Below are 11,509 nucleotides of genomic sequence, written 5' to 3' on the forward strand. Positions count from 1 at the left end.
GGTCCAGGTCTGATGTCAAGATAAAAGTTTCAGAGTCCCTTCTCCACGCATGGAGTATGAACGAGGCATTCAGTACCATAGGACTAGATGCACAGAGGAAATGAGTGGATAGGTAAGAGAAGAGGGTAAATAGATGTTTCTCCAAAGTTAAGCAATCAGTAACATTAACAGGAACCCAGGAGGAAAACAGGGAAGGCAAGGCAACTGGCACTCTGAAAGCCACGTGAAGAACGCATGTCAAGTGGAAGGGCATTGGAGCACAAACAGTTCACCCTCAGTAATGGGGGAAGGTGGCCTGTGTGGGCACAGATGCAGATGAGTGGGAATCGTGGCGGTGGGGACTCTGATGAAAGTTTTCTTCTTGTCATTTTTGTTTTCTCAGTGAGCTATGAAGCAAGCTAAGGATGAGGCTGAGGGAGGAGGTGCTGGGAGTTTTGAGAGAAAGGATGAGTTACCCTCCTTAGAAAGTAGATGAGCAGATGGACCAGGAAAACACATCCACAGTGCCTAACAGAGTCCGCATTTAGTAGGTGCTCCATAAGTATCTATGAATGAGGAGTTGAGCAATTCCACAAAATAAATTCCACCCTCACAACAGCCCTGACCCATGGAATTAATATTCCTGTTTTCCCTAGAGGGAACCAAGGCTCTGAGGAAGGAAGGGTATCCTGTCTAGTTGAAACAGCTGGCATCCAAGACTGAGCCAGGGGTCCCCAATTCTCAGCTATGCAGCCCTCTCCATTTAAAAAAGGAAGAGGGAGTCTCAGAAGAAAATAAATAAAATTCTTTATTTTATCCTAATCACACAGTACAAATGGAGATTAAATAAGAGCAGGAAGAAAGCGAGGGCCCCAGAACATCATGTGAGGACCCCTTTCCACCCTTCCCCCCAACACCCTGATCAATAAATACCCTTCCCCAGAGACCCAGAAGTCCCAGCCCCCAAACAGTCCAGGCTGAAGAATCCTGGGTCGACCCCCTCACTTCACAAAGGAGGGAGACTGAGGACCAGAGAATCACCCAGCAAGGTCACGGCTCCTGGGGCCTGGTAGGTCTCCTCCTGCCTCCCCTGAGCACCTCTGGGCTGGCACGCCAAGTTCCTGGACTCACACCTGGACACTGTAGCCCCCCGCTCGCCGCCGGCAGAGCCTCCGCACGCCCACCCAGTAGAGCGTCAACATAAGCACCCAGTACCCCACGTAAGCACCGGCCCCGGCGGCCAGGTGGTAGGCCTCGGCAGCCCGGGAGGGGTCGCTCCAGTCAGCCCTGGCCTCGTGCACCACGCTGCGCACCAGGCCACCAAGCAGCAACAAAGCCCAGAGGGCCAGTGGCAGTAGAGGGATGTAGTTAGCAGCCAGCTTCCGCCGGCCCGAGGTGCCCCAGCCACTCTGGTTCATGGTGGCCAGCGCTAGGAACTTGGCGGGCAAGAGGCCCCCCATGTAGAGGGGGGCGTAGAGCGAGAGCAGCAGCATGCGCGCGCAGCCGCGCAGCCAGGCCGCGAAGGCGGCTTTGGCCAGCGCCACGCCCTGCACGCACAGCAACACCCACAGCAGCGCCCACGGGCGGCCGGCGTAGAAGAGCCTTAGCACCGTGGCCGCCACGAAGAAGGGAAAGAGGCCGGAGACCACCGCTTCGTAGGTCATCCACGCGTGGTGCCGGTGCCACCACAGTGCGTTGTACAGCCACTCACGGAAGTACGACTTGGACCAGCGCGTCTGCTGGCTGAGCCAGCGAAGGAAGGACGCCGGGGTCTCCGAGTAGCAGCGGGACCGAGAGGTGTACCTGGACAGGACAGGTAGGAGGAGGCATCAGCGCAGCTGGCCTTGGGGCCCAACAGGAATCCAGAAATAGCCACTGCGCATGGTCCCCGGGCAAGTTCCCTCAACCTCTCTGAGCCTCAGTGTTATATTTAAAATGGGGTTGATAATGGTTCCTATCTAATGGGGTATTGTGAGGATTGGATGCGGATTGAACACCACGTGCTTGGGACCAATATATAGTATTTGCTCAAGAAATGTTAGCTACTACTTTTATTTTTATAATGACTAACATTACTATTGCCGTTACTAATACCATTGCGGTTACCGACACTATTACTAATCCTATCAGCATTCTATTACGAATACTCATGTGCTTACTGTTACTGGCAGGCCCGGTGGTGAGAAACAAGCCAGACATGGTTCCTACCTAGGATAGCCCATGTGTTAGAGCTTCTCAAGGGAACCATAAACCTCCCTTGCTGTGGCCGTGGCAGACGTCACTAATCAATCCCTACCGGGTTTCCAGCCGCACCCACAGAAAGCTAGAATCCCTTTTACAGACTGTTACCAGCTGACCACCAGCAGTCAGTTTGTTAGGAGGGGGTCAAACCCCTTGGCATCCTCCAGGGCCTCCCTGCTAACCCCTTTGCCCCCTACAGGCTGTACTCAAAACAACTGCCAGAGGGATCCTGTTACAACACGTCACCCCTCTGCTTAATACTCCCCCCACACATACCGGCTGCACCCTCATCTTAGTTCAAAGTTCTTACCCTGGCCCATAAGCCTTTCATGAGTGGACCCCCTGTTTACTCTGTTCTCCTCTCCTGACCCTCCCTTGCTATTGCTCCGGCGGCATCATTTTCAGCCTCCATCCCTATCTTTCCTCTGGCACTCTAGCATTTCATTCCCTACCCCTAAGCTTCCTCCCCCCTTCCTGGCTTATTTATCGCCATCGCATGTATCAGTAGCTACCATACTATACGTTCTACATGTTATTTATTGTCTGTCCCCCCAATCAACGTACGTATGAATTTGTGTCTCTCTTGTTAACTGCTGCATGGCCAAAGGTTGATGAGTATCTGTTGAGTGAATGAATGCATGGGTTTGGTTTATCCCAAGTTCTCTCTGACCCTCTCACTGGACTAGCTTTGTAGAGATCACTCCACTGAACTTCACCTACTCTCAACTCCCAGGCCTCCGAGTCTCACTGAATTACGTCTCTTCTTCCTGAAGCACTTACTAGAGTTTAGGTGCTCTCCTCCTCTCACACTTGATTCTTCTCGCTCTCTCACTGGTTAGCTCCCACTCTATTTCTTTCCCTTCCTACCTCATTTGGAGTAATCTCTGCTGCTGTGGCAATCTGTGCTTTCCGTGGTGGAGCCATGCCACCCACGCGCATTGTATCTCATGTTGTGTGTTCGAGGTGGAATTCCCCGCCCTCACCTTGCCTCACTTGGTAGAGTCAATTGAGTCGCGTGGTTCAAAGCAAATGGTACCTCTGCCCCTTAGGACATCTCCCTCTCTCCTCTAACGTCCCACTTGGAAGAGCCCAGGGTCCTGCAAGTTACTTTGGGTTTGGAGAATTCCCAACACACACACACACACTCATTGGGATACTCTTTGGCCTCCACACACTCGACCACGTGGTCCCCTCAGCTTACTTGGTGGCATAGCCCATGCTGAGCATGCGATTGGTGAGGTGCCGGTCGTCCCCAAAAGTGCAGTGGGTGCCCAGGAACTTCTGGTTGTACCAGGCCTCAAGGAACTGCTGCAGGAGGTTGTTCCTGTACAGGCCTAGGTGGGGGAGGGAGGGAGGTACAGGAGCATCAGCCTCTGCTGTTGCCAACACCATCTACACTCCTACCTACAACCCCACTCCTGTCTACAACCTCAATTCATCTCCAGTTCTAAACCCATCTCCACACCAGACACCATCCCCACCTGCAACTTCTGTCTTATCCCTATCCCCAACTCGTGCCCCACCCCCATCTTTGTCCACAATCTCAGTCACATCCTCAACCCATTCTGGCTCCCCTTCTCCCTCTCCACCCCATGCATCCACGGCCCACCCAAGCCCTACCCCTGCTCACCTAGGGGACCACTGATGCAGGACACGCAATGGAAGTAGCTCTGACACGCCCGCTCCACATTGAAGGCCACCCAGTACCGCAGGCTGCTTAGGAAGCTGACCCAGGAATCCAGAGGGTTAAGTATCCGCACATCTCCCCCAACGGCCCCCACTCGGGGGTCCTCATCCAGCACCCGCACCAGCTCCAGCAATGCCATAGGGTCCAGCCTTGTGTCTGAATCACAGACCTGTGGGGTGAGAAGAGACCAGGATCAGATCAGATCCCTGAATGCAGCTGGTGCTTGAGGGGAGGGCACCAAAGAGTGGGGAGCAACTGTGGCACTGCAGCCAACATGAACATAAACTTGAATTTGTAGTCATTTTCAATGTCTAATTACATTTTAAGATGGTCCCCCACCCTCCTAAGACCCATGCTCTTGTATGATACCCTCCTCTGGTGCGGGAACAAGACCTGTAACTTGCTTGTGACCAACAGAATACGACAAAAGTGATGGGATATGACTTCCAGGATTAGATTACCTTAGATGGGAATGGTGAGGGGGTTTTGCAATGTCATTAAGGTCCCTAATCTCTTGACTGTAAATTAATCAAAGGAAAATTACCCCAGGTGGGCCCAACTTAATCAGGTGAGCCTTTTGAAAGAGGGTCTAGAGCTCAGAGACTTTCTGTTGCTGTCCTTGAAGAGCTAAGCTACCAGGAGTTCTATGGTGCAAAAAAATGAATTCTGCCAACAAATACGTGAGCTTGGAAGAGGCTGCTGAGCCTTAGATAAGACCCAGCTCCAGGTGACACCATGACTGCAGCCTGATGATATCCTGGACAGAGGATCCAGTTAAGCTTTGTCCAGACTCTTGAACCATGGAAACTATGAGATAATAAATGTATTTTGTTTTGAGTTGCCAAATGTGTGGTAATTTGTTATGCAGCAATAGAAAACTAATGCAACGCATAAATGAACAAATCTCTACATTGAATGGATGAATGACTAAATCAATGAATCTCTATATTGGATAGATAGATAAATGGATGAAGAAATGAATTAGAGAATCTCAATTCAATATTAAATGAACATTAAATGAATGAAAAAAGGAAGGAAAGGAATGAATGAATCTCTACGTTTAATGAATAAGTGAATGACTAAATGAACACCTTTCCGCCTCCATATCAGGTGGACAGATGGATGCATGAAAGAATGAGCAAAGGAAAGAATTTCTACATTGGATGAAGGAAGGGAGGAATCTCTACATTGAATGGATGAATAAAGAAAGAAATGATCTCTTATTGGATGGATAGATGAATGAATGAGTGAAGGCAAGAATCTCTACGTTGAATGGATGAATGAATGGATGAATGAATGAATGATCTCCATATTGGATGGATGGGTAGATGGATGTATGAACGAATGAATAAAGAGAGGAAGAGGTTCGTAGCAATCTTCCTTGAACGAAGGCCCCGAGGACAGTGGGGCTGGGATGTTAGGGTCACGGTGGGGCGGGGGCGCTTTCCACTTACCTGCACATAGTCTACCGAGTCGCCGAGCGCCTTGAAGGCAGTGTACATGACCTCGCGCTTGCCGCCCCAGCGCTGCGCCACGCACACGCACCTGCGCGTCCTCACCAGCGCCTCCACCGCCAGCCGCCCGGGGTCCTCGGCCTCCACCTCCCGGTAGGCGCCCGCGCCCGCCGCGCCCGCCGCCGCAGGTTCCCAGGGCTGGTGGTAGTTGCCGTCCCACACGTAGGTGGCGGGGTCCTCGTCGGCGAAGACCTCGCGGAACATGTCGACCATGTAGAGGTCCTCCGCGCGGTTGCCGTCCACCACCATGAGGACGCGCAGCCGCGCGCGCGGGTACAGCAGGGCGCGCGCGGACGCCAGGCACTGGCGCAGGTAGTCGGGGTCCTCCTGGTACGCCGAGATAGTCAGCGCCACGCTGCGCGCGGTGGCCGCGTCCAGGTGCCCCCGAGCCGCCGCCCGTCGCGCCGCCGCCGCCACCCGGCGGTGCTCCAGGTACGCGAAGAGGCTCTGCGCCACCAGGTGCGCCGAGAGGAAGGCCCCGTAGAGGCCGAAGGCCAGGAGGCCGTAGCGATCGGAGACCAGCGGCACGCCGGCGGCGTAGGCCCAGGTGATGAGGCCGAGGATGAGCAGCGCGAAGGCGATTGTCAGCACCCGCCGCGCCAGGCCCGAGCAGTGGCGGGCTGCCCGGCTGGGCTTGGGCACGTCCTGCCGGAGAGGAGAGAGAGGAGATAGTAAAGGAAAGAGTCCTGAAATCCTCGTCCAGGAAGGAAGACCTCCTGGATTTTTCCCCCCAAGCCAGTGACTGATTGACATTAGCTTTTTGTAGAGAAAAATTCCCTGAGTACTGCAATGTTATTTTCATGAGTTAAAATGATTGTGACAAACAGTTATCAAGGTTGAACGCCTGATTACGTCGATTCTAATGCATTTTTTTCATATTGAAAGAGCTTTTAAATCTATGAGGATTACAATCAATGGAGGATCACAGTTTAATTAACAGGGGTCCCCCCTGTCTTAGTGGCACATAAAATAATGATTCGTCTCACAACCAAAGGTTTCTTAGTGTTGAGACAATAATAGCAAAAATAATATAGGGTACATCTAAAAGAACAATACAGTATGGTATGTACTAGACACTGCTCTAAGCCTTTTATAAGAACTAACTTATTTTAATCCTCACAACAGGTACTGTTAGCATCCCCATTTTACAGATGCGGTAACTGTGTCACACAGTCACACCTGCAAAGCAGAGGAGCCAGAATTTGAACCCTAAGAATCCAATCAGTAAACTACAACCTTGTATGCACATACTAGGTTTATTCCTCTGGAGAGCCCTGGAGGGCAGATAATATTTACTGCCACCATACAGATGGCAAAACTGAGGACTGATGGGCCGGGCGGCACATCAAGGTCACAAAGCTCACAGGTGGAGTCTTCTCTCTGACGTCCCAGAGGCATAGCCTGGTTCTCCTTCTCCACTGCCCCTCTGATAGGGCCAGATGCTCAGTATGTGAAGCTGGAAGAACCCAGATCAGAGGGGAGGGGTGCCTCCATTTTCTCGTTTGTAAAATGAGGATTTTGCCCCTTTCACGTGCCAAGCATTGCTCTACATGAGGTAGGTACGGTTACTCTATACTGTTACAGATGAGGAAACTGAGGCACGGAGAGGTGTATTCTCTTGCGCAAGGTCCCTCAGGCAGCGTGGCTCCATTGTCCTCTGTGCTAAACTGCCTTCTATGTCACCAGTCCCCGCCTCATGGGCTTATTATGAGTTATATGAGTTATAGAGCTGTGGTGCTCCGTACAGGACTCACGGGCTACTGAGCCCTTGAAATGCAGCCGGTATGACTGAGGAACTGAATTTTTAAAAGATTTTTATTAAAATACAGCTAACACACAATATTAGATTAGCTTGAATAACTATTTCCATAGTTATTCAACATTTATATACCTAAAGAAGTGATCACCACGATAAGTCCAGCAGCCATCTGACACCGTACCACGCTGTCACAACATTATTGACTGTATTCCCTATGCTGTATGTTACATCCCAGGGACTTACTTGTTTTATACCTGGAAATTTGGACCTTTTATTACCCTTCACTTCTTCCCCCTCTTTTTAGTTGTTCTATTCCAGTTGACATTGAATATTATATTTGTTTCAGGTGTACAGCATAGTGGTTAGACATTTATATAATTTAAGTAGTGATCCCCCTGACTAGTCTAGTCCCCACCTGGCACTATACATAGTTATTACCATATCGTTGGCTATGTTCCCTACGCTTTACTTTATACCACCAAGACTATTTTATAACCACCCATTTGTGCTTCTTAATCCCTTCCCCTTTTTCACCCACCCCCTCAACCCCTCTCCCATCAGGCAACCATCAAAATGTTCTCTGTATCTAAGAAGTTGTTTCTATTTTGTTTGTTTGTTTATTTTGTTCTTTAGATTCCACATGTAAGGGAAATCACATTGCATCTGTCTTTCTCTGACACATGAGGAACTGAATTTTTAATTTTATTTCATTTAAATTTAAACACTGATCCTCGATTCAGTTATTGGAAAGTGCTTAAATGTGTTTGGAATAAGTAAGATCTGTGTTCTTTTTTGACTACAAATTTTACAAACTCTAAATACAGATCAAGTATTTCTATTGAAAATATAGCATCTGTGTCAGATGTGCTACACATCTGGATTTTGAAGCCTGAGTACAAAAAAAGAAAGTAAAATGTTTCATTAATATTTTTGTATTGATTACATATGAAAATGATAATGTTTTTGATAGGTAGCATACTACGAGGTCGGACAATTAAGTTCGCGAACTCACCCTAGAAAAAGTGCTACATACCTCACTGCTGAATGTCACTACAGTCACCTTCAAAGTCCTCCCCTTGGGAAGCTATGCACTGACGCCAGCACCTAGTCCACCCTTCAAAGCTATTTTGGAACTCTTTATCTGGAATGGCCATCAGAGCTGTCGTTGTATTACCCTTGATGTCCTGAATGTCATCAAAATGTCTTCCTTTCAATATTTCCTTTATCTTCAGGTAAAGAAAGAAGTCACTGGGGGCCAGATCAGATGAGTAGGGAGGGTGTTCCGATACAGTTACCGTGTTTCCCTGAAAATAAGACCTAGCCGGACCATCAGCTCTAATGCATCATTTGGAGCAAAAATTAATATAAGACCCGGTCTTATTTTACTATAATATAAGACCATCCTATATTAATTTTTGCTCCAAAAGATGCATAAGAGCCCATGGTCTGGCTAGGTCTTATTTTTGGGGAAACAGGGTATTTGTTTACTAGCTAAAAACTCCCTCACAGATAACGCCATGTGAGCATTGGTGCATTGTTGTGATGCAAGAGCCATGAATTGGCGAAAAGTTCAGGTCGTCTAACTTTTTCACGCAGACTTTTCAGCACTTCCAAATAGTGAACTTGGTTAACTGTTTGTCCAGTTGGTACACATTCATAATGAATAATCTCTCTTATGTGAAAAAAGGTTAGCAACATCATCGCAACAAGGTCGCGACCTTAATTGGCAGACCTCATATATATCCACAGCCCAATGCCTGCCACCTTTTTCACTATAGACCTCAAGTTAACACTGGTGTTTACATTTTTAAATGGTTTGAAAAAGTCCATAGAGGGACAATATTTTATGGCACATGCAAATTATATGAAATTCACATTTCAGCGCCCTTACATTCAAGGTGGGCACACAGCCACCCTCATCTGTTATATATTATCTATGGCTGATTGCACGCCATGCCACAGTTAGTTGCAACAGAGACCATATGGGCCGAAAAGACTCAAATATTGACTATCTAGCCTAGCACAGTTTGCTGACCCCAGGTACATTGGGTTAAATAAAATATTAAAATTAATTTCACCTGTTTCTTTCTACATTTTTTGTATGGCTACTAGAAAATTTTAAGTTATGTATGTAGTTCACGTTATGTTTCTATAAGACAGGGCTAAGGTGGAGCTTTTCACCTGGCACTAGTAATTAATTGTTCAATATTAACAATTATTATATTTCTTCTGGAATCCTCCTGCCCTGTCACCTGGTCCCAAACTGAGCCCTGCCTGAGTTTCTGGGGGTGGCCCAATTCATGTTGGGAATCACCAAGATGGGTGGGCATCTGGAGTGTTCTAGTCCCCACCACAAGCGCGGACATGCGTGTATCAGCTATCGACACCCCACACCTATACTCACACATGACAAGGGATACACAGTGTGCCCACATAGGAATACATTCACTCCTCAAAGATGACCCAGACACCTGTTCTAAGGCGGAACTTAGTGATCCTGAGACCTCTGCCCGCAGCCACACGGGTGATCCTTCGCCCTCTGGCAGGAAGGAGCAATACCAGGAAGAGATGCCCACGTGACAACAGACACACAGACACCCGACATGGGTCTGGAGCAACCATACAAGTTTCAGAAGAAATAGTAACTGTGGAGTTTAAACCATATGAAATTGCCCTTTTACCAGTCAAAAGTGACTAAATACCGGCGATTTCATGAAGTTCAACTTAAACTGAACACAAAAACAGAAATTCAGACCCACGTGTCAAGCAAATACCACTGTCTCTCTCTCTCTCTCTCTCTGTCTCTCTCTCATTCATTCCCTTTCCCCTACTTTCCTGACCACAGATATTCACCGACTTATAGCAACATGAACAAGGACATGTCACATACATATGTATAGGAGGGATAGCTACCCGCACACAGATGGGACGGCACACGCAGCCTCACATAGTCACTGTCCCACACAGACGGTCGTGTCATACACCTGAGCTCACTCATGAAATCCTGAGCACACGCGGTTTCCTCACACACGTGGTCACACACACAGCAGTGTTCTCCCCACGGCTATGGCCGCAGTTCCCCCCACACACCTGTCTCATCAGTGCGCGCTGGCTGGGCTCTCTCCTCTCTTGCTGCTCCCCGAGTGTCTCTGTAGCACGAGAGCTGGGGGTCATTTGAAGCCCAGCGCGGGCGGGGGCGGGAGGAGAGGCTGACGTCAGGGCTGAGCTGGGCCAGGGGCTCTGAGGTCACGGCAGCTCCACCCGCTTCCCGCCATTACCCCGCCACCCCACCTCCTGCTCCCAGACGGGCCTCCCTTCCCAGTCCCCCATCATCACCACCCGCCCCTCTCCTCCGAGGTCTCCCCTCTCTCTCCCCATTTTTCTCAGCTCTCTCTTGTCCCCGATCCCTCTATTTTTCTCCATTCCTATTTCTCCCCATCTCTCTCTCCCAGCCCCCCTTTCTCTGTGTTCTCTCTCTCTCTCCCGCCCCCCTCCCTTCGTCTCTCCCCATCTCTCTCCCCACTTTTCCTTCCTCATCTCTCCTCCCATTTCTCTGTCCTCCCCTCCATCCCCAGCTCTCGTCCCCTCCCCCATTCCCCCCACAACAGTCTCCCTACACACTGCCCCAGAGTCCACCTTGGGTGGTGTTCCCCAGGGACTTGTCTCAGGGACTAGCAGACGGAATAAAATGCACACACGTGCGTGATTGTGGGTGGGACTGTGTGTGCGCTGGCTTATGAGGCACAGCTGTCTGGAACTGGAGCTGTGAGTGAACGTCTGTCAGTTCAGCGCCTAATTGACCGGTCCCTGTGTGCGTATGCATGTGTGGGTGTGCAGGAGCTGGGGAGGGGGCTGGGACATTGGGATTTGTCTCCCTAGGAGCCTGGGGGTAATCTCAGAGTTGTTGGTTAGCTGCCCCCAGGGAGCCTCTCAGGAAACTCAGGCGTCAGAGTAAAGGTGCCAGTGGCCTCTGTCAGAGGCCAAAGAGATGGGGGTGCTGGGCATCTGAGCCCCCAGGCCGTCAGGACCAGAAGATTCAGTGTGAAACATGTCATTTTTTTTAACCCCTTTGTACCCAGTTCTTTCTCTGTGCTCCTCTTACTGTGAGCTGCTAATGTCCATCTCTCCCCATATCTGTGACTCTGTTTCTCTATCCCTGTACATTCCCATCTGCTTCTGTCTCTTTGTCTCTGAGTCTATCATTTTGTCTGTCTCCCTGGCTCTGTTTCGCTGTCCATCTGTCTGTCTGGGTCTTTTTCTGTGTGCTCCTGTCTGTTTCTCTCCATCCCCTACCCCCTCCGTTTCTACCTGCTTCCTTCCGGGTTTGTT

General features: G+C 49.6%; 1 protein-coding gene across 1 annotated transcript; it reads right to left on the reverse strand.

Moving 5' to 3' along the window:
- Positions 1-769: 769 nt before the first annotated feature.
- Positions 770-10,316, reverse strand: HAS1 (hyaluronan synthase 1). The gene is made up of 5 exons (XM_033127339.1): positions 10,271-10,316; positions 5,362-6,066; positions 3,851-4,076; positions 3,422-3,554; positions 770-1,782 (listed from the first exon to the last, which is right to left on the reverse strand). The coding sequence occupies exons 1-5, from the start codon at positions 10,277-10,279 to the stop codon at positions 1,107-1,109; spliced, it is 1,749 nt and encodes a 582-aa protein (XP_032983230.1). The 5' UTR covers positions 10,280-10,316; the 3' UTR covers positions 770-1,106.
- Positions 10,317-11,509: the final 1,193 nt, after the last annotated feature.

The sequence above is a fragment of the Rhinolophus ferrumequinum genome, chromosome 15 (assembly GCF_004115265.2).
Source record: "Rhinolophus ferrumequinum isolate MPI-CBG mRhiFer1 chromosome 15, mRhiFer1_v1.p, whole genome shotgun sequence".
NCBI lineage: Eukaryota > Metazoa > Chordata > Mammalia > Chiroptera > Rhinolophidae > Rhinolophus > Rhinolophus ferrumequinum.